Genomic DNA, 23863 nt, shown 5'->3' with positions numbered 1-23863 from the left:
TAATTATGGATGGATTGCTGAGACATGGATCGTGCTAGAGTTCCACCCTGTTACAGACATATACATAAGTATTGCTAAATGTTAATAATGTAAATATTCAACAATATTTATCAACACTTATACCTTATGTGTCCCTTATTTCATAACATATGTTTTTTAAATTTGAATAATGAAGATACAGAAATTATTGTGTAGAATATAGGCTTTTTGTTTAGAAAATGTACATGTGCACACCCAATTTAGCCAAAATGCTCAAGATAAATAGATATGTGCACAATAAAACACATGTATTCTCATTGTCTCTTTCAGAACTGCAAATTAACATAAGAACATTCCGAAAAAAATACCATTGTTTTTAGATCATTTTAAAAGAAACTGTGTGTAACAGGGTGGAAACAAGCACAACAGGGTGGAAAGTACCGTAACAGGGTGGAATTACCAACAACGATTAGCGTTTTTAAAAGAACTTGGTATTTATTGAACGTTTTCATTATATCCACATTATACCCAAAAGACACCACCACCACCACACACCCACAGTACTAGTCAACGTTACAGTGAAAATGCTTAGGTTGTAAAAACAATTCATATAATCCATGAACAATGCAAGAAACACGAAGATTCTAAAATGCTAAAAATTTAACATGGACTATATATAAAAACAGTTCAACATATTTACAGAAGATGAATTCATTCATTTGGACTCTAAAGAGAGAGTAATTCATTAGAGTAATTCATTCAGTCTTTCAGTCTTTCTTTCAACCATATAACAGACTAATCAATTAATTTAGAGTAAATAACTCGGAATTTCATTCCATTTTCATTTCTAACTGTAGAGATATTCATCCATTTAGAGTAATTCATTCAGTATGCCATTTCATATCATTTAAAACCATAGTAATTCATTCAGTATTTCATTTTATTTAAAACCATAGAGTAATTCATTCATTTTGAGTAATTCATTCAGTATTTCCTTTAATTTCCATTTCAGGTACAACTGTAGACCAATTCGTTTAAAGTAATTCATTCAGTGTTTCATCTCATTTTCATTTCATTTTTAACCATAGAGTTGGCTACGAACATAGTGTCTGTCTCTCTATCTATTTCATTTTCTATCTGCCTTTGTATGTTTCACAACAGTCCATCTGAGCCTCTGTCTATCCCATCTGTCTACACTTCCCAAATTGATTGGTCAACATATCTCCATGTTTCTGCATCCAGTTGCACAGACCTTTTGTTCAGTGCCCGAGGCTCATCAATCAGGCAGAGAACCTGACTTTCAACATACCAACTCAGGTCTCTTCGTGGGCAAGGCCAGAAGAATTTGTTGATTCCATTCCGGTGCATGCAGTTGACTTGTACGTTGTTCTCTTCAACAGCCATAATGATACCAGGGTAGGGGTTATCATCATATAGGACCACACACCACCTCCCAACATGTTCATTTGTAATGACATCTGGACGCCATCTCTTGGGTTTTGTAGGGGCTTCTGTAGGGGCTTCTGGAGGGGCCTCTGTAGGGGCTTCTGTAGGGGCTTCTGGAGGGGCCTCTGTAGGGGCTTCTGGTGGGGCTTCTGTAGGGGCTTCTGGAGGGGCCTCTGGAGGGGCCTCTGGAGCCACATTGTGAAGCGTTGCTTCTTTCAGCTCAAAGCATGGGCAAGCCAGCACCCCCTTCTCCCTTAGGCAGACACAAGTTATTTCTCTGTACTGGACTCTGCCTGGTGAGGTGCTGAGGATCTGGTGAATCTTCATAGTCCCTTTTATTGCAGTCAAAGGGGGCAACTGTGAAGACCAGAACAAGGTCATGACTTATAAGGCTATCAAGTAAGGTAAGTCAAATCATTTTTATCATCTGAGATAATGCTGCACAATCTGGTGGCCAAACATGAGTTATAACACATTTAAGGTTTGTACTAAAGACATTAAATTTAGAACACTACTTATACAGTTCCACTTACCGCCGGCATTTACTCCACATTTTTTTCAGGGACATAATACAGCTGAATGGTTGACTCCTGCATCCTCCTCAGCTTCTTGAAGAGTGCCTCTCCATTGGGGATGTCTTCTCCCAGGCGGACAAGTTTGTCGGCTGTTCTCTTCAGGGACCCACCAACGCCATCTGGGGCCCCCTTGCCATGACTGGCTTCAAAAAAGTTCCAGTTACTGCTGGCAAATCCCATTCTGAAGGGTTCAGTGGACAGAAGGAAGAAGTTCCCCTTTTGTTTGTACTGAGTCGCTGGCCCATCGCTAAAGAAGTGCAGCCTTTGAACTTCTGGGAACTTGTCCTTCACCATCTCCAAAACAGGCTGAAGATGGGCCCAGATGGCGGGTGGGTCGTGCCTCAGAGATGGCGAGATAGTACAGAAGCTCTGGGGGGGTCCTGATGAGGTGTAGAGCACACCGGTGTGTAGGGTCGCTTGCTTGTGTGACCCCCCGAAGTGGGCTGACTGCACCTCATTGTGATTCTTACACCCATAGTTCTCGCTAAAGTCAACGTGAATCAGACATTCCGTTTTGGCCAGGTTATTGAATTGCCTCCGAATGTTAAAAATGTGGTGCCGGAATTTGGCCATTCGATTGTGGAACTGCTCCACAGCTTCCACTTCAGGGAGGAGGATCTCTTTTTCTGATGGTCACCATGGACATGCTTTCATCGTTGCTGACCTCAGTTGACCACTGCATGTGAGGAAGTTGATCGGTTGTTGCTGGCCTAACCAATGGAACAGTTGTTGATTGGCACTCTGCACACACACCATAGGCACAATCCTTCTCACTGGAATTGCAGACGATCGTATCCACCATCTTCTCAACATCCTTGGAGGACAGAAGTCCACTGTTGAATAGGCTTGTAGCCATAAACTGGAGGCTTTCATGTGTCTTGCACTGACAGGTGTCCCTGTCAGCCTCTGTGGGTGCAACTACCCAAAATGGCCTCTGATTACAGAAGAAGGAGTATGACACTTGGTGTTCACTTTCAGCAGTAAATTTGTCAAAAAGGTTTTTGATGGTGTCTGTCAGCAATCTCTTCTGCATCTTCTTCTTTTGTATTGTTATGGTTTGTTTCTTCCCTGTTGTCATACGGCTGACTTCATCTCTTAGGTAGTATGCTACGACCGCCTGTTTTTTTGTTAGTCTCTGTCGAGACGTTCTCTTGTAGCTGGAGAGCGTTCCAGTCAGCTTTGCCCTTTTATTTGAGCCCAGGGTTTGTTGGCTTAATTTCTGAAGCCTGTATTTCTTCATGACCATCCCTATGGTCGCTCTTGCAAGCACCTGCTTGTCCCTCTGTTTTTTGGAGTTCCTGTACTTCCTTTTTAGTTCCTCAACCACGCAGGCATGGAGCAGCAGTTGTCTGCGTGAGCTGGGATGAGCAGGATGCTGAAGCAATTGGTTCAGTTGTTTTCGAGGGGACGGGGTCTGTTTGTTTTTTTGACATTCCCACCTCTTCTTATACTTCTCAGTTTTCCTTTTCTCGTCGGACAAGGCAGCTTTGAGTTTTTCAATTTCTCTTTCCATCATCTTCTTATTATTATTTCTAAGGCGCTGACCATGTTGTTTTTGCCTAAAAACAAAAATCAGACAGTTAACACACAAACTTAGTTTGAAGTTAAAGTTTGTAAGAATTGACTTTAGGTTCCAGACAAAACACATTGTTTAAGAAGAACAAAGAGAAGTGAGTCAGATCAATATCTGCTACAGCCACAGCATGCTCGTGTCACGGGGAGGAAAGATGGAGTGGTAGAGGTATAAAAAATAGCAGGGGATGAGTAGAGGGAAGATATAGGGGAGAGATGAACATACACAAGAAGGAGAGATGAGGGGAGGTACAGACAGGAGGGGAAGAGAGGAGGTAAATAGACATAAGGGTGGTAGGGGCAGGTGTATTAATAGAGGGGATATAGAGGAGTGTAGAAGGGTAGAATGAGAGGGGATGTAGAGGTAGAGTGAAGAGATATAGGAGTAAAACTCAAATCATGTCCTGTTACATGTCTATATTGTGCATTGCAAGATTTTTACATTTCTAACCTTGAGGGCCCTGCCACAGGTTGCAACTCAGGTGGTATAGGTGGTGTTAAAGGTGGAGATGGAGGTCCTACAGCTGTTTCTCTCCTGCCTTTTGCTCCCCTCTTCCTCTCTCTCCATTTCTTTCTCTGGGCTCGCCTCTCACGCTCACTGAGATCATTCACTTTTTTCTTTTTCCCTGTGTCTCTGTCTCTCTGCCATTTTTCCCTCTCTTTCTGGAGATACTGCGCTCATCTGTCAGGATCTGCATCACGCTTAGCCCTGTAGTGATGTTGCCTCTCTGCAGCACTTATTGGTGCCATTTCCTAATGCTCAAACAAGTACAATTTAACTTATATTATGGTGCACATTATATCAACTTTATAATGATTAATTACCTTGTTATGCATCTACACAAGACAACAATCAGTTTATGATCATGGCTATGGTGTGGCATAACAAAATTATAAAGCCCAATTAATGCCCACATTCCCCAAAAAATATTCTATAGGCTTTATATTGGCAAAGAACAGATTCATTACAAATTAGTTCATTATATCATAATATATAATAATGATAATGAAATGTACATATATCATATTTTTATTATTAAATAATAACAATATAGGGTGGAATATTTCCAACCAAAGTAGACCTGACTAGCTAGCACTCCAGACCTGACTAGCTTGCTCTCCAGATTTAAACAGTACATAAATAGGGACATCAAACATATTTAAAAAAAATTTCAAATTTGTTTTTACTTTCTCAACAATTTAGCATAACAGGGTGGAAATTTAAGAGTAGGACATGTGGATTTACACTATAAAACATGCAAAAACGGCAAGAGATGTTGATTCTTACCTCTGACTTCTCCTTCAAATTTCCCGCCAAAAGGGGGCTTCCAGTTCCTGCGTGTTGCATCATGGGAATTGTAGTTTTACTTGGTTTGGCAGGCTAAAAACCACAATCTAACAGGGTGGAACGCAATTCGGGGGACACTCAGTAAATTCAATGTAACACCTAAATAACGGTGATATAGCCACAAACATATATTTAGAATTTTAATTATTCAATCTTGATATATACAATAATAAAGATATTTTTGTGATAACTTATTATTTTAATGAAATATTCTTCATTGAAATATGAAAAGTTGCCTTGGGGACATGGTAAAAACATGTGTTTGTGCCTAAAAAGAGGTATATAAATATAAATATACATTTTTTTTCAGGCAATATTCTGTGTTAATATTAGATGGGAGACCTCTATCTGTAATACAATGTCTTTCATATTAAAAAATTGGTTTATGTAAAGTAAGATATCTCTGGCTCTGTCCCAGGGACTGGAATGTTACCAATAGTGAGGAATGACCCAGATGCGACACAAGGAGGTGACACCGGAGGAACTGAACAATTTAGAGGATGACAAGGACGAGGTAAACACAAAGAAAACCACGAAATGGGCAGTTAAAACTTTAAATTTTTATCCTTTATATAAATAATAAATAATCAGTGTGTTTTCTTGCCAGATTCTCGCTGAAACTTGCTGCAGATCGCGAGCCAGTTGTGGAGCTTGGCGCCATGGCATGTCCACTGTGAACATCCAAATAGCTTAACATGGGCCCCACATACAAAACTTAGAGCTGACCTCATCAATACTGCCGAGACAACGCCAAGGTTTCATTGCTAATCTTATTAATCATAACTTTTGTAGTGAGTTATGAGGTCCCAGTTGGCCTGGAGGTGGCGCTGTAACTAAGGCCCAAAAATTAAATTTCAAAGAGGCCACACCCCTCAAAGTCAGGCTGACTTGAAATTGGAATCACAGCTCCAGCTCAATGAAGTTTTTGAAAAACACATTTTTGACATCTCCTCCTGGATCATCATTGAACCAAGCTTATCAAAAGATGCATAAAGCTTATTGATATCTCATAGTGTTTTAAAGATGTTGACCAATGAATTTGAGGGACATGCTCACAAACTTCTTGTGTTTATTTGAATTCAGAACTAGCCCAGCTAGTGACTGCTGTGAACAGGGCAGCTGACAACAAGGGAAAGACCATGTGACCGCTTGGAAAGACAGCTGACAGGAGGGAAAAGACCCCAATGGTGCTGGCATGGGTTAGCAACCCATGGTAGCAGTGGTGAGGCCTAGCAGCCTTACTACAACCAAAATTAGCTACAGCCAACATAGGAAAAATACCCCAAGAGTCAGCGAGAGCAGGGGTGGAAGATGACTCACAGGTGGATTACACGGTAACAGACATTGGAATGGACACGACTATGACTTGGATCTGTGACTCAGTGAAGGATAGGGGCACGGACCTATCCACCAGTGCTAGAATTAGCAGCACTCAGGGCAAGGTGAGCGCATCTGTAGAGGATAAAAGTAGCACAGTTGAGAACAAGATGCTTCAGGTTTGTCCTTGCGGCTGGCAGAAAGTAACATCAGTGAAAGGCCTCAGAACTCATCAGGGAAAGAAAAAGTGTGTGGCAAAGAAAGGGCAGAGTAGCCGCATTGATCAGTACTTCCTAAGAAGTCAGTCGAGTCAGTCGGATGAAGTCCAGCGGCAGGTAGAAAACCACAGTTCGCAGGATATCAGTAACGCTGCCACTGAGGAGGAGGGGGTAGTCAGAGAGGATGCAGGTGACACTGAGGCCAGTATGCTAGCCAGAGAGAGAACCATGGAGCAAAAGGTTAGAGTTAGATGGCCTAGAGCAAATGACAGTAAAGAATGGGAGATAGTTAATAGAGATTTGTCAGTAATCTTGAGTAGGCTTAGAGGAAATGCAATAGAAAGGTTAGAAAAGATGGGAGATATAATGTAATCATATGGTGTAGAGAGGTTTGGGGTGCATGAGAGAAAGAGGAGTGAGAGGGTACAGTCAGGTAAGTCTAGGCGGCAGAGAGAAATAGAGAAGTTAGTCAAGGAAAGGAGACAGTTAAGAAAGCAGTGGAAAAGGCTACAGAAGAAGAAAGGGAGGGAATTAAGGTGTTGCAAGAGGAGTTGAGAAGCAGGCTAGCAGTTCTTAGAAGGGCAGAGCATCTCAGGAAAAGAGGAGGAAGAAGGAATATGCTAGGACAGGTTTTTCAGGGACCCTTTTAAGTTTGTTAAAGGATTGTTCAGCCAGGAAAAGGAGGGCAGCTTAAAGCAGAAAGGTTAGAGGTTGAAGAATATTTGAGAAACACATATTCAGATTTGGAGAAGAATAGGATAGTAGGTTTCCACCTGATATCCCTCCATTAGGAGGGATAGAGCATGAGATGGATGTCAGGCCACCTAGGTGGAAGGAAGTTCAGGAGGTGGTCAGGCGTGCAAAGGCTTCTTCGGCCCCAGGGCCTAATGGAGTCCCCTACCGGGTTTATAAAAGTGCGCCTGATACCCTTAAATTTTTGTGGAAACAGCTAAGAATAGTTTGGGAAAAACAAATTATACCAAGAGCATGGCATAGGGCAGGGGTGTCCTCATTCCTAAGGAGAAGGAGTCTGTGGACCTTAGCCAGTTCCGGATGATTTCTCTCTTGAATGTGGAGGGAAGATTTTCTTTAGTGTAGTAGCGCAGAGACTAGCTAGTTACTTAGAAAGGAATAGCTTAATAGATACCATGGTGCAGAAGGCAGGAATACCAGGTTTTTCAGGGTGTTTAGAGCATACTAGCATGATCTGGCACCAGATTCAGGCAGCGAAGATTAACAAAAGGGACCTACATGTAGTATTTTTAGATCTTGCAAATGCGTTTGGTTCAGTTCCGCACAGCCTCATTTGGAGTGCGTTTGACTACTTCAGAGTGCCACAGGTAGTTGTTAACTTAGTGAAAGCATATTTTCAGGATATTAGGTTGTGTCTAAGTACAGCAGATTTCACAACAGGTTGGCAGAGGCTAGAAATAGGCATCATGGCAGGGTGTACAATTTCTCCGTTAGCATTTACTATGGCAATGGAAGTAATCATCAGGGCTTCTAAGTGGGTGGTAGGTGGGGAGAGACGGCAGAATGGGTTGCATCTTTCACCAGTTAGGGCTTACATGGATGACATGACACTGGTGACCACAACAATGCCATGTACAAAGAGGCTACTAGAGAAGGTAAATAAGAACCTCAAGTGGGCCAGCATGAAAATCAAGCCTAGTAAATCTAGAAGCATCTCGATATGTAGAGGGAAATTAAGTGATAGGAAGTTTGTCATAGATGATGAGGACATCCCAACAATTAGGGAAAAGTCAGTAAAGAGCTTAGGTAGGTTGTACAATGTAGAGTTGAATGATAAGGAACAGGTGGTGAAATTTAGAAAAGATGTGGCTGAGGGATTGGATAGAATAGATAAATCAGAACTTCCAGGAAAGTTTAAGTTGTGGTGTTTGCAATTTGGGCTATATCCTAGGTTAATGTGGCCACTGTCAATTTATGAAATTCCAATATCTGTTGTGGAGAGAATTGAAAGGTCGGTTAGCTCCTACATTAGGAAGTGGCTGGGCGCTCCTAGGTGCCTAAGTAGTGTTGCATTGTATGGAAAAGGGATACTTCAGCTGCCAGTATCTAGTTTAACAGAGGAATTTAAATGTACCAAGGTCAGGACAGAGCTCTTGTTATCTGGGAGTAAGGATGTGGTAGTTAGGAGTGTGGTTCCAAATCCAACCAAGGGGAGGAAGTGGAACCCAAGATCGGCAGTTCAGGAGGCAGAGGCAGCTCTTAGACATGCAGAGATTGTAGGTAATGTTCAGTTTGGCCGGGGAGGCCTGGGGCTTGGCTCAGGTAAACCGGTATGGAATACAGCAGGCCTCAAAGATAAAAGAAAGCTGGTTGTAGAACAGATACGCAGACAGGAAGAGATAGTATTAGATCGTATTAGATTCCTGATAGGGGCTACATACGATGTCTTACCAACCCCCCAGAACCTAAAACTGTGGGCAAATGAGGACCCGTCATGCCCATTGTGTTCACGTACCGCAACTTTAAAGCATATTTTGTCAGGCTGCAAAGTTAGCTTGTCACAAGGTCGATATACATGGCGACATAATCAGGTGTTGAAATGTTTAGCTGCAGGTATCGAAGGGAAACGGAGACAGGTGAATTCAGAAGGTGTCAAGGATAGGAGCTTAGTAATTCAGTTTGTCCGTGAGGGAGAGAAATACAGAAGGGATAAGTTAGTGAGGAGGCAAGGGTGTGGCCGCCTAGAAGGTGCTTGTGATTGGGAAATGCAAGTAGATTTAGGGGGAAAGCTTGTTGTTCCTCAGGAAATAGTCTGTACCAGGCAGAGGCCTGACTTAGTGTTGTGGTCAGTGAGTCAACAGATTATTTCAGTTTTTTTCAGTTTATTTCATTGAGCTGACAGTTCCTTGGGAAGACTCAGTGGAAGAAGCATATGAAAGAAAAAAAGCTTAGATAGGCAGACTTAGGAGCAGAAGCTGAGCAGCGAGGATGGAAGACTAGGATTTGTCCAGTGGAAGTGGGGTGTAGGGGATTCATAGCAAGATCAGCTGTCTCACTCCTGGGGGAACTTGGAGTACGGGGACAGAGTTTGAGGAAGACAGTGAGGGAAATGTCAGATGAAGCAATTAAATGTAGCCAGTTTATCTATTACAGAAGAAATAATGTCAGCTGGGGGCCAGCAGGGGGAACTACTAAGCAGGGCACATAACTCCTTGAGATCAGGTGGAGAGATCCACTTCCTGTCAGGAGAAATCCAGGAAGAGGAAGTATTTAAGTGTGGGAGTGGCCTGTTGGAATCCATTTTGTTTGAGGCCATGCGGCAAGGTGAGTGTGCTTGCTGATCCTGTAAGTCCAGTTAGCTCCTTTAACTTTAGCTTATATTGTAGTTATGCTATGTAGCGTGTGAAATAGAGTGTGGTGAATGTGACAGGAAAGCTAGTATCAGCATTGCTTCTGCCTGGAGCTCGCATGTATGGAGCGTGGGTTTGGTTGAAGATGGCAGTGCTGTTTGGGCTGAGAAAGCCATGCGTAAGTAAGGAGGAAATCCAGGAAGAGGAAGGTTATTTAAGTGTGGGAGTGGCCTATCTGAATCCATTTTGTTTGAGACCATGCTGCAAAGTGAGTGTGTTTGCTGATCCTGTGAGTTCATTTATCTCCTTTAACTTTAGCTTACATTGTAGTTATGCTATGTAGCGTGTGAAATAGAGTATGGTGAATGTGCTAGGAAAGGTAGTATCAGCATTGCTTCTGCCTGGAGCTCGCATAAACGGAGCCTGGGTTTGGTTGAAGGTGGCAGTGCTGTTTGGGCTGAGATCACTGTCTAGCCTCCTGGAGGTGTCATTGTTGTGAGGGCTCGTCTTGGGGAGGTAGACTGTACAGCCTAACCCGGCGGGGGAGTGTGATAGCCTAACAAGGCTTCCTTCCCTGGGTCTACCTCCTCTCTGGTAGTATAGGTAAGGTAAAGGAGGTTGTTCGGTTAGTGTGGGGAGCAGTGAGACCTGGCATTAGGGGAGTGTCTCTGGGACGCCAGAAATCACTGTCTAGCCTCCTGGAGGTGTCGTGGGACCAACTAGACGAAACACCGGTGAAAGGAGGTTCCCACCCGATGACCCCAAAGACATGTTAGTTATCACTGCTCACTGGTCTGTATAGTTAAGCCTTGCCATAATAGCTTATCATAGGGCTTAGGAGGTTATTCACTGAGTGCTGATCCCTTTTTTTAATTTATTTATTTATTTTTTTTTTTTTTAGAGCACAAACTTCTTGTGTTTATTTGAATGCACCTGAAACATGCCCTGAAAGATTAATTCAGATCAACCACTAGGGGGCGCCACAAATGTAAAAACAAAACAAAAAAAAAAACAATTGCCATGGCATAAATAACACAAATCAGACTATGAATCCAAGATATGGACAGAAATATTGTCCAGTGTCACAAAACTTGCAGGAAATGTTTCATGACAATGTTGAACCACATGTTTGAAATTATTTATAAATTAATCAACAGGGGGCACCATCGCTTCCAAACTGTTCCAAATGCCTGACCTTGGAAAAATCTGACCATAAATCAATGACAGTTTGTCCAAACATCACTAAACTAGGTGAATATTTTCAATTCAGCCATTGATGCATGTCCCCACAATTTTTCTGCCACTGACCAAAAGGGGGCGACAGAATTGCCAGAGAAGATTGGGACCAGCAGAGATTTGGACGTTAATGAATGATTATCTGTCTGATGTAATACACTTTGAAAGGTCTTGATCCTTTTTCATGATTTTTGATTGATTTGATTGATTGTTTTTGATAATTTTGATTTTAAAAACTGCAACAAACTGTGAAAAGTGCATGAGCTGTTCTCTAAAAGGACGTTTGACCTGCTGTAATTTTATTAACAATGAAATTAAAGCTACAAGAACGTCTGACAAAAGTTTGTCCTGTGTGGCATCTGATCCCATGGGAAACATGCATAATGTGTGAAGAACACAACATTGTGTGTTCAGAAGATGCCGTTGACTCAGCTGGTGTTGAGATAACATGAACAAAAAGCACTCTGTGAGAATCAGTGCTAACATTAGCAAGCTGGGCTAACTAGCGTCAATGTTCAGAGTGGAACACAGTGTCCTTATGATACTGTGAAGACGGAATAATGTTCTCTAAAGGTTCATGTTCTCTCATTGTGTTCTTTGCATTAAAGATGCTGATGTGTCAGAAATGAAGCTTACAACCTTTGGTAAAGTCACCTTTTGTAATCTGCAGGAAAATACAAAGTAGCACACAGTGGTGAAGTCAGGTCTCCACTTTATTGAACATTCTGCTTCAGAAGACAGTGAACATATCCAACAGGTGTTGCAGTGTTACAGGAATCTGACATCACATCAGAAATGTTTGCAACTAAATGATGTTAACAGAGACTCTCTCCAACAAAACAAGATCTGCAATTTTTACACATGAGCTATGAGATTATATTTCAAGAGACAAAGCAACTGAGTATCAATAAAGGCTCTATCTATGTGCCAAGAATTAGATTATAAAGTTACAACAAAAAATATCTGTGACCTACCAAGCAACTAAAGTTTAAACTGATTGTGAAGCTGTGAAGCAACAAAACAATGTAAGAAGAAGGCTGTGCATTGAGTCAACATGAACTAACACGTGACAAATCAGATTTCTACAGCTTTAAAAACACTAGCAATGTACTTATCATCTAACAAAATGGAGTTAACAGGAACTCTCTCATCAAACAGTAAAGTCTTAAACTGAACCTGAGGTCAGGGTTAAAGTAAAGACTCAGAAAAACACAAACCAGAAAAGATAACCCTTTAAATATTAGGCATTAAGAAGAAAAGGAACAAATCCTAAATCAAAGAACAGGTGTGTTATCTACCTTATGTCCCAACATAATCAACATGATAAATTCAACAAAACAAGTCAATCATTTTCCTTTTACATGAGCTGTGAGTTTCTACGTCAACATATTTGTGTTCACAAAGTAACTGTGATTCAATATAAGCTCTGTATCTTTAAGTATCAGGAATTACAATAGAAATGAAAACAATTAAAACATATTGTGTGATGTACCAAGCAAAACTGAAAGTGAAGCACGGAGCTGTTTGAGAAGAAGGCTGTGCATCGAATCAACATGAACTGAAAAATAGAAAATGACGTTTAAAGTCACTTTATGACATCATCGATTTTCCTGGTCCCTCTGGGTTTGAATGCATTTTTTTGATTTTTGAGGGATGTATAGGCTAAAATAGGATGTTAGGTTGCCCCTTAAACTTTGAATATGAACCTGTGTCCCTACTGACAGACCAGCAATCTAACAAGTGTTTGTCATGGCTTCTACTGAACTGGACACAGGTACGCAAAGTTGGAGTCTTTTGCAGCCCAGAAGCCTGGGTAAACAGGCTCAGTGAATTTGGTGCGAAAGGTGTAGAGGTGACTCAGAGTGTTAGATGAGACTCTGTAGTAGGACAGAGTGCCAGCAGGCCAGTCCAGATACACCCCGACTTTGTCGCAGCCATCAGAGGGAAAAGCAGTGTCCCACTGCCAGCCATTATGATATGCTGCCAAACCGTGATTAGATGAACTGCGGTACTGGCCAACAGCCCACGACATTTTATTATTTCCAAACTCGCTGTCTGAACTTTCAGCTTTTCTTTCAATTCCCTTGTATACAACAGCAACATAAACAGATTCTGGGGAGCCAGTACTCCACTCTACCTCCCAGTAATGGCGGCCAGTTAAGCTCTCTTTGCACAACACCTGAGGATGTGTATCGAACCTCTCTGGGTGATCAGGGTATGACTGCTGTTCTCCACGTGTTGCCTTCTTGTCTCCCTCAGACAGAGTGAGGAAGTCGTTTACAGTGTTTGGGTCCAGGGTGAGATCAGTGGCATCTGAAGGAGAGACCAAATTAAATTTAGTCATCCTGAAGGTCAAACAGGTTTCTGGAAGACAGTTATTAGTACAGCATATTTAAGGCCTTAAAATAAAAGCATGAAAAAAAGACTTACACCAGATCAAATCTTCTCTGTCAGTGATGGTCTCCACATCAGGGGGGTCAAGCTTTGTAAAGTCTTCACTGACCAGGATGCCCTCCTTGTAATGATAGATGGTTGCCCCTTTGTATTTCTCATTTGCTTTGGTTGCTATGAGAATACGCAACCTGTTGTTGTTCTTCTGTGCTTTGGCAAGGTCACGGAAAGCTTTGGCTTTTTTTCTCATGTTGCTGAAAATCTCTTCTGAGAAGTACCATGACTCTTCATTGGTACTTCCTGATGTAGGTGACTTTAAGTAGGTGGCCATCTGATCCAGGTAGGTATCACCTCTTTCCATGGAGGTGAAAACAAAGCACAGAGCATTCACTATGCCTGGAGCAAGAACCTCTCTGTCCAGCTCTGACTGATTTTGGACGATCTTTATTCCCTCCATGGTATCTACACAGGATCTGATGACGTTGATTTCTCTCTCTTTGTCATCCAGCCACTCGCTCAGTTTTTCACGACTGAATGGCGACTTGTCTCGGTCTTCAAAGAGTTCTTCTACTGAGCTCTCATCTGCTTCACCATCACGGATGGAGGGAAGTTTCTTCGCCAAGCTCTGTCGGAGGTTAGTTGCAAAGTGACTGCACAATTTTTGGAACTGGCTTAATTCTTCTCGAATGACTGGGAAATTTTCTACCACTCTGTCTTCCAGAGAATCATTGCATCTGATTCCTGTTTTGCTTAAATCTTCCAGAGCATCCTGCACCCTCCCTACTAATGCGTTGCTGATCTCTCTTGACAACTCAGCAGCTTCAGTGTCCAGATTCGTCAGTGGCATCAGCCAGACCATCAGTGGAACAGCATTCTCTCCTTTTCCTCCCAGTAGCTGTGGAAGTTGAACGTAGACCTTCACCGCGTCTTCAAATGTTGTAGGGTTGCTTTCAAGAATGAAGTCTCCGAAGAATTTGCAGGAGAATTTGTTGGTCAGGTCTTTTTCTTCATCATTCAGCTTTATTTCAGCTTTTCCCTCAATACTAAATGTGGGGATCTTCTTTATCACAGCCTGCATGCTGCCCTGGACGTTCTGAACCTTGCTGGCTTCTAACTTCTCACTATCAAACACAAAGAAAGCATTTGCCCCGTACAGGATCCCGGTGACCACATGTGTTGCGCCGCTCTTCTTAATGACATCTGTCTGTTTGGTGTCCATGGTCATGATGTTAATTAATGACAACTCTTTGAAGTTGGTGGTGGCTTTGTACTGACACGTCACTCTGCTCTGATTCTTGAATTTCTTCTCATCATTCAGATACTCGGCAGATCCTCCGACTTCAATCAGTCCACTGCAGAAACTGAGCTTCAGAGAAGCGTTAACATCCAGCAGAGAGGACTTGTTGTCAATGGAGTCAGATGCAGAAATATTAAATGCACTGCTATGGTTGGATTTTTCAACTGTGTTCTCTTGTAGAGTTTTCTCATCCCACAATGTCAGACCTGTAGAAAGTGGAAAATATCAGTCATCCGCTAAAATCAGAAAAATACTTTCCCTCCACATACATACATTTTAAAGGAATACTTCACCCACAAAATGAACATTTGTAAATCACTTAGTTGTGCTGTGTGACCTTGAATTTGTGAAGAAAACTTAGTTTTTCTCACAAGCCTTCACAGAAAACAGCAAACATATTGATTTGTTGATTGATTGAGGGAACATATGTAACATCAACAAAACTAATATCAAAACATCTGTTTACAAACTGTCCCACAACTCGTGCAGAATAATCCCAACCTCACTTATCCAGTCGTGTGCTCAGGACTGGATAAACACTACAAAGAAAACCTTGGTTTTAGAGTCAGCACAGATCAGTTCAGTTTTTTAGCTAGAAGTCCCATCTGTTAAGTCCCAAGCATAAAACTGGATAAATTAAATCTGGGTTACACTGTATGAGTTGTGTAAGATTGTGTAAATGGATGTCTTGAATTAGTTCTGCTTTTGTTCAACATTGATCCAAATTAACTAATAAATCACTACGTTCACTGTTTTCGATGGAGGCATGTGAGAAGAACAAGGTTTTCTTCATGAATTCAAGGTCACACAGTGTGACTAACTGATTTGCAAATGATTGTTGTGTAGTGTAAGTATTCCTTTAAAGTATGTAAAATAAATACTCTCCTATAATTAATATTTTGTTGAACATGGTTTTCTCCAATAAAAAGTGCAAAAAAAAAAAACTCTGAAAAGGGGGGCTCTATTTCCTCTTCCTTATTGAGAAATTCTGGATCTGGCCTCCGCCCTGCCCACCACTGCTGCTTGCACTCGGTTGACTGGTCAATGAGTTTCTTGAGAAATGTTTTGGCAAATACCCATGATGCCATCCAGCCAGAAGGGGGTGCTATAATAAAGACTAAAAATTTTCATTTTGCAATGGCCACGCCCCTCACAACCTACACAGACGATTTTTTTTTTTTTTTATTGCAAGATGATATATCAGCTGATACCACATGAATATCCTGTCTTCCAAAGATCAACTGATAAATGGAACTACAAAGCATCTCCCAATTCTTTTCATATTGAATGTTGAAGAGGTTAACATTATGTTTGTGCTTCATGAAATGATTTCAAAGTTCCTGTAAGCAGAGCTGTGACAGGTAAATATATAGTCTAAGTCAAGACTGACCTGGGATCAGTGCATCTTTGCGAGCATCATAGAGCATTCCAAGGCCAAAGGGTCGACCCAGAGCGGCAACTTCCCTGTTTTCTGAGGCCATTTCTCCAACCTGTAGGGAAAAGTAACCACACAACACTCAATACTTAATTTACACCCTTCTGTCATATGTGATGAGAGTTTATAACACGGAGTCAACTGTCCTCCAGAGAGGACGACAAAGATCAGAGACAGAAAGAACGACAGTCTTAGAAATGCAGTATTTCTCTGTAGAACACAGTCTGATGCTGATAGTTTTACAGAGTTCATTCATTCATTCATTTTTCGTAACTGCATAGCCTATCACAGCAAACATTGGGTGAGAGGCAGAGTTCACCCTGGACAGGTCACCAGACTATCACAGGGCTGACACATAGAGACAGACAACCATTCACACCTCCTTTTTGACCCGCCTATCTCTCTCTCAGTTCACCCCAATCTCCCTCACAGACTTACCTGTTCTCATGGTGGGAATGAAAGCTGCCACTTGCACCCTGGACCCTATCCCATCCCATCTTATCAAGGCCTGCCTTTCCACTTTGTCACCGCTCATCACAACAATAATAAACTCCTCCCTATCTACTGGCTCAACATACTCATACTACTTGACCTGAGTGCAGCATTCAACATCATCAACCATTCCATCCTTCTCTCCCGCCTTGAAACAACTCTTAACATCACTGGCACTGCTCTCTCCTGGCTCAGTTCCTACCTCTCCGACAGACACCTGTTCATCAGCATAAACAATTGCAAATTCCCCACTGCTCCCCTCTGCCAAGGTGTTCCCCAAGGTTCAGTTCTCGGCCCCCTCCTCTTCATCCTGTACATTCTCTCCCTTGGTCACATAATCTGCCATTATGGACTTCAGTTTCACTGCTTTGCAGACGACATTCAGCTCCACATCTCCACCAAAGCCATCACTCCTGCCACTCACTGTACCATCACCAGCTGCATCACCGAAATAAAATCCTGGCTGCAAACCAACTTCCTAAAACTTCACTGTGACAAATCAGAAGTCTCATCAAACCCACCCATAACCATCAAACCCTCTCCATCGATGGCTCCACTGTGCTCTGCTCCCCCCATGTCCCTAACCTTGGTGTCATCTTTGATCAAACCCTGTCTTTTGACCAACACATCAAACACATCACCAAAACAGCCTTCTTCCATCTCAGGAACATCATCCATCCACCCCTCTCCTTTTTGGCTGCACAGACTCTAATCCACGCATTCATCACCTCCAGACTCGACAACTGCAATAGCTTCCTCTACAGCTTATCATCCAAAACACTCAAGAAACTTCAAAATATCAAGAACTCAGCTGCTTGTCTTCTCACACACTCCTGGACCTGTGACCACATCACCCCCGTCCTTCATAACCTCCACTGGCTCCCCATTCCCCAGCGTATCCACTTCAAACTCCATATCATCACTTTCAAAGATCTCCACAACCTGGCCCCCCTCTACCTGTCTGAGCCCCTCCACCAGCACACTCCCTCCGGCACTCTTAGGTCTGCTGATGCCAACCTCCTTGGAACCCTCTTGCTGTGAGGTGACAATGCTAACCACTGCACCACAGTTCAGTAAAAGTCTAAATACACATCTGTCTTTGTCTCCCTCTGTCTCTGCCCCCCAGTTTGTCCTCACCTGGTCAAGTTGTGCAGATCAGCTGAGTTGTGTGAGAGTCTTGTTGACTTGCAGCTGGAGCTTCCAGTCTGATGATCTGTGATGTTGAAAGGTGACTTATATGCTGTCAGATACTCTCTTCTATTGACTCCTCCCATGACACGCCTCAACACGCCTGACAACAACCATTTGTCAGTGTGACAGGGCCCTGACCTGAGGCCTGTAGAACAGGGAGATAATGAGACAGGCAACAGGCAGAGTGCTTCCTTAACTCGCGTCTGACAGACTTTATGGGACACATATTTAACTATCCTGACACTGCAACCCAGGCATCCCAAAACAACACAACATTCATTAAAATAAAAATGTGAATCCGCATAATCCATGTGTTTTATAATTCCTTAAATACAAAGGAAAAGAAAATACATCCTCCAACAAACTTGCTGTCTACAGCCTGAACTACTGAACCACTGGGTACAAACAGGTCCGTGTCAGTGAAAACACGGACGCTTCAACCTGCAACACAGAAGATCTATACGATCAGCACAGTCTCAAGATTAGAGTCACCAATTCAGTATCTGACCAATGGTAATGGTAAATATCTAGAATAAATACTTGGGAATAATATGAATACTGGTAATACTATGAACTGCTAATTCAATGTTAACATTAATGTTGGTATACTAACATATTACAAACATTATAAAGTATCTGGTTTGTAATTTAGACTTTTTCTTTCTGTTTTATAAATACCATGATATGAGTTCTCTCCGCTTGGTGGAGGCCTATATTTTAAAAACTATAGGGTCTGTTAAATTTTATTTATTTATTTATTTATTTACACATATGAAATAAGAAAAAAGAAACCTCACCTAGAAAAACATAACAAAACTATGCAAAAAATGTATTTATTTAAAATTTAAAATAATGAAAAACAAAACATACACAATAAACAAAAGTAGACGATTATAATAAGAATAAAATAACATTTTACATCTTGAGGCAGGCAAAAACAGATCATCCTATAGATGACATTATTCACTTACAGAATCTTTTGGTCATCAAAACAGTTTTTGGTTTCGTCTTATATACTGACAAAGACATCGAGGGAGATAATAACTAATGGTACATGTTCCACAGTTGTACTCCCCTGTATCTTAATGAGTACTGTGCTCGAGATGTATTAAACTTAGGAAAATAAAGGTTATTAATTTGTCTGGTTGTGTAAGAATGGATTTGAGAATTACAAATAAAATATTTTTGAAAGATATTTGACAATTCTGTATCCATGAATTTCACTTTGTAAATAAAGGTGCATATTTGAAAAGTGTTGATATCATTAATACCCAAAATATTACACTTCGAGAAGAGTGGAGAGGATGCATCATAAGACTTGGAAGAAGTTGCTATTCTTACAAAATGGTTTTGCATCAGTAGTATTCTGTGAAGGTATGTGGGACAGGTACTAGCCCACACAATGTTACAATAAGTGAGATAAGGATATATTAGGCTGTAATATAAAGTTAAAAGAGAAGATAAATGTACAAAAGCTCTAATTTTCTTAATAATCCCTATAGATTTATTAATCTTATTGCAAACAAAACTAATGTGTTCTTTCCATGAGAGTTTTTCATCAATTAAGATCCTAAGAAAAATTAAAAAATAATAATAATAAAAATAACATTAAAAAACATTATCTTTTGTTATTATTAGGAAAAAATGCACCCAAAAAATCCATTGCTTTTTTCTTAGTGTGGACATTAAAAGGACTCAAAGTGAAGGTATTTGTGATTTCTTCATACATGGACAAAATATCCACCTGATGAAATCCACAGTGTCCGCCTCCTGTGACCTCACAGGTGCAGTGTTAACAGAATAGCAGAAACTTCCACAGAAATGGGGACACTCCCTCTGGGACATATAATTACATACAGGTTCCTGGATTCATCTGCTGGAGGTGTGTTTCCAGTATTTTTATAGTTTCTAAGTAACTGCTGAAGCACGTCTTGCCGCAGGCTTTGGACGTGCATTTGTACATTGTACAAGTCTTTCCATCAATCGAAGTGATTTCCCACACACAGCCGGGGCTACCACACAAGGTGACACATGCTCATCAGTTTGGAGGAACCGGGGATCAGATCGCAGATCATAAGTGGACAAACCGTTCTTCCTGTTGAGCCCTCTGGCCCACAACTTAATCCACTCAGTAGAGCTATGGTCAGTGGTCAGCTCATCTTGGACAACAGGAACACAGCCAACATAAAAAGATTTACAGTAGTGCATGTGGAACACATCAATACCTGTAGATACAAGCTCAATTCAAAAATGTTGGGACACTGAATACAACGGGAAAAAAGCAAAAAGAATACATACATTTGCAAAAAACAATTAATCTATATTCAATTGAATACAGTACAGAGACAAGATAGTTAATGTTCACGCTAATAAACTTTGTTGTCTTTTTAAAAATGCACACTCATTCTGACTTTGAGGCCTTCAACACATTCCAAAACAGTTGGGACAGGAGCATGTTTACCACTGTGTGACATCACATTTTCACACTCAGAACTGAGGACACTAATAGTTGGAGTTTTGAAAGTAACATTTTTTTCCTGTTCTTGCTTGAGCTACGCCTTCAGTGTCTCAACAGTATTTTGTACTTCATCATGTTCTACACATGTTCAGTGGGAGACAGGTGTGGACTGCAGGCAGGTCAGTCTGGTACCTGCACTCTGTCACTACGAAGCCACGCTGTTGGAACACGTGCACAATGTGTCTCACTGGCTCGCTGGAATAAGCAGGGACGTCCCTGAAAAAGACGTCGTCTGGATGGTAGCATATGTTGCCCCAAAACCTGTATGTAACTTTCAGCATTTATGGAGCCTTCACACATGTGAAGATACCCATGATGCACCTCCACTCCATCACAGATGCTGGCTTTGAACTTTGAACTGGTAACAGTCTGGATGGTCCCGACAGACACGGTGTCCATGATGGACTGGTCACACCACTTTGTGTCAGTCCATCTCAGACGAGCTCGGGCTCAGAGAAGTCGGCGCTGTTTCTGGATGTTGTTGATATCTGGCGTTCACTCTGCATGGTAGAGTCTGAACTGCCATTTGTAGATGCAGCGATGTGTTTACTGACAGTGGTTCTCCCAAGTGTTCCTGAGCCCATGTAGTAATAGATTAGATAAAACTTTATTAATCCCTTGGGAAGACTCCCTCGGGGAAATTAAGATTCCAGCAGCATTGGATAGCAGCACACAGGTATCAAAAAGTAAAAAAGTAAAAACAATTTGCAAAGTATAAATATAAAATATACAATAGCAGCACACATGGTATCAAAAAGTGAAAAATTAAAAAAAATAAAAATAAAAACAGTTTGCAAATATAAATATGAAATGTACAGAGAATAAATAAGTAATTCCTTAATAAATAAGTAATTAATATCCTGACTTCCGGTTAGCAGTCTGATGGAGTAGACGTGCGCATCTGAGCTCCCGACCTTCATCACTTCTATTTGGTCATTTGGCCTCATCTATCCTACCTCTGCCTGCACTTTATTCATTATATAAAGTTCAAGAGAAACCATGTCGAAGAAACCGAGGAAAGAGGACCAGGGGCGAGAGGAATCTAACATCACCAGCACGATCTCAGCGTTGCTAACGGCGCAGCTAGCAGAGCACTTTCGGCTGAGATAAAAGACACCTACGCGAGATATGAGGCCAAACTGGATACAGTACAAGCCACTGTGAATGACCACCAACAACGCACTGACGAGCTGGAGCAGTTTGCGAACTCTGTCAGAGATGTGGTTCCCGGGCTAACTGCTATGGCTTCGGAGAATGCTAAACTTAAAGCTAAGCTACTGGACCTCGAAGGAAGAAGCCGTCGCGACAATACACGCATCATCGGTCTCCCCAGAAACATAGAGGGCTCCCAACCGACTGCCTTCTTCTCCCAACTGCTTTACGATGTGCTTGGTACTGATGTTCTGACGTCTCCGCCTGAATTGGACCGGGCCTATCGCACCCTAGCCGCTAAGCCGGGACCATCGGATAGGCCACGGGCCGTGCTAATCTGTTTTCACCGATTCCAAACCCTGAAGCAGGTGGTTCGTGCAGCTCGAAAACTGCGGGGCAAGCTAAAATACGATGGCCGTCCCATACACATCTTTGAGGACTACACTCCTGAGGTCGTGGAGCAACGCGCTCAGTACTGGGACATCATGAAGAAGCTATACAACGTAGGTCTCAAGCCTGCCCTTCGGTACCCTGCTAAGCTTTTTATCGTGGCTGAAGACGGATTGAGAAAATGTCTCCCCTTGGTGAAAGAAGCCACAGACTTTATTGCATTGCGTCACCAGGAAGCACAGCCTGCCAGTAACTGACACTTTATTTAGTTGGTAAAAATACATGTTTTGGTCTCTACCTCTTGCTAATGAGGCTGACTGGCTAGCTAGGCTAGCGTCGATGCTACTCAGTAGATACATGTTGACTGTCATAGGTACGAGACTGTGTTTTGAGTGTGTTTTTATTGTGGCCGAAGACGGATTGAGAAAGTGTCTCCCTGCAGTGAAAGAAGCCACAGACTTTATTGCATCACGTCACCAGGACGCACAGCCTGCCGGTAGCTGACATTTTATTTAGTTGGTAAAAATACATGTTTTAGTCTCTACCTCTTGCTAATGAGGCCGACCGGCCTGCTAGGCTAGCGTCAATGCTCCTCAACAGATACGCGCTGACTGTCAAAGAGAGGTACAAGACTGTGTTTTGAGTGTGTTGAGAAATGTCATTTTCTTGGTTCATTTTACTAGCTTATTATTTTTCATTGAGCTCATGTTTTGTTTCTCTGATATTAAAATGTTTGCCCCTTTTTCCTCTTGCTTTCATGGTTACCAACATTGACATGGTATTTCTGTATGATGATGTTAAGTGACCAAAACCCAAAATGCCTTAATGAAAGGGGAGGTGGGAATTTTAGAAGAAGGAAGTTTTATAGTGCATTTAGCACTATGGTGCAATGGACACAGGAGTTTTCTATTTGGGCGTGGGAGTTTTTAGGCCTTTTTTTTTCATTTTCCTTTTTTTTCCCTACTCTCTCTCTCTCTCTCTCTCTTTCCCTCTTGTTTGTTTGTTTCTTTCCAGTCTCTTCGCAGATATTCACCCTGCTTACCTCGCGCGCCTCAGAACCCAATTGCACGTTACACATCTACAATAATCCCTGCGATTTTGTCATTGAGGTATGACTTCAAATAATACATTTATATAGGCTTACATCTTGGAAGGTGAAGGGGACGGGGAGTGCCACAAAGTTAGGCCAGGTAATGACTCACCTGAATCGGCTTAAAGGTGACATATACTTTCTCCAAGAAACACACATGCTTAACAGGGAGACAGTTCGGCTTAAAAAAGGCTGGGTTGGAGAAGTTTCCACTCAACGTTTAACAGTAAAGCTAGGGGTACTGCCGTACTCATTCGCAGGGGGGTTCCATTCACAGCAGATAGATCAATATTAAATCCACATGGGAGGTATGTGATGGTTTCTGGGAGACTCCAAGGCATTCCTGTTTTGTTTGTTTGTGTCTATGGCCCCAATTGGGATGACAGCCTCTTCATAACCAGATTATTTACATCCTTTCCAGACCTTGAAGGTCATTATGTAATCATGGGAGGCGATTTTAATTTGGCTCAGGACCCGGTACTGGATCGATCATCCAATAAAATTGTGCCACTATCGAGGTCAGCAAAGACTTTATCTACCTTGTCACAATAATTTGGCCCTACTGATCCGTGGAGGCATAGATTTCCAAAGACCAAAAGTTATTCCTTTTCTCTAATGTTCATCATTCCTACTCCCGGATAAAAAAAATTTCTTTTAGATGTAAGATTACTTTCAAAAATAGTTGCAACAGAGTACCACGGTATCGCTATTTCTGACCATGCCCCAACTTCTCTTGATTTGGCTATGTTTACACGCCCGCACCAGCTGAGACCCTGGAGGTTTAACTCTGTCCTTTTGGCGGAAGATCGCTACAAACAATTTGTGCAATCATAGATTATTATGTTTTTTGAGCTGAATGACTTGCCCGACACAGGTAGAGGAATACTTTGGGA

The 23863-nt window shown here is 41.8% G+C and overlaps 2 protein-coding genes across 3 annotated transcripts in view; both read right to left on the bottom strand.

The window, feature by feature from the left end:
* Positions 1-17895, bottom strand: part of LOC125880641 (neoverrucotoxin subunit alpha-like) — a 65837-nt gene extending 47942 nt beyond the window's left edge. The window contains exon 1 of one of the 2 annotated variants that reach the window (XM_049563286.1): positions 17767-17895. The gene's annotated coding sequence lies outside the window, so the exon portion shown is untranslated. The remainder of the gene's footprint in view (positions 1-17766) is intronic. The other variant, XM_049563287.1, reaches the window with a different exon arrangement.
* Positions 12132-16278, bottom strand: LOC125880639 (stonustoxin subunit beta-like). Its single transcript, XM_049563285.1, has 3 exons — positions 16093-16278; positions 13445-14908; positions 12132-13327 (listed from the first exon to the last, which is right to left on the bottom strand). Exons 1-3 carry the CDS (start codon positions 16181-16183, stop codon positions 12771-12773), a joined length of 2112 nt encoding a protein of 703 aa, XP_049419242.1. The 5' UTR covers positions 16184-16278; the 3' UTR covers positions 12132-12770.
* Positions 17896-23863: the final 5968 nt, after the last annotated feature.

Source organism: Epinephelus fuscoguttatus, linkage group LG20 (genome assembly GCF_011397635.1).
Source record: "Epinephelus fuscoguttatus linkage group LG20, E.fuscoguttatus.final_Chr_v1".
Lineage (NCBI taxonomy): Eukaryota > Metazoa > Chordata > Actinopteri > Perciformes > Serranidae > Epinephelus > Epinephelus fuscoguttatus.
This window is presented reverse-complemented; position numbering and strand designations above follow the sequence as displayed.

Coding starts and splice junctions, on each gene's coding strand:
- LOC125880639 (XM_049563285.1), bottom strand. CDS start 16,183: ATGGCCTCAGAAAACAGGGAAGTTGCCGCTCTGGGTCGACCCTTTGGC. Junction 14,909..16,092: donor CAAAGATGCACTGATCCCAG/GTCAGTCTTGAC, acceptor CACTTTCTACAG/GTCTGACATTGTGGGATGAG. Junction 13,328..13,444: donor CAGAGAAGATTTGATCTGGT/GTAAGTCTTTTT, acceptor TCTCTCCTTCAG/ATGCCACTGATCTCACCCTG.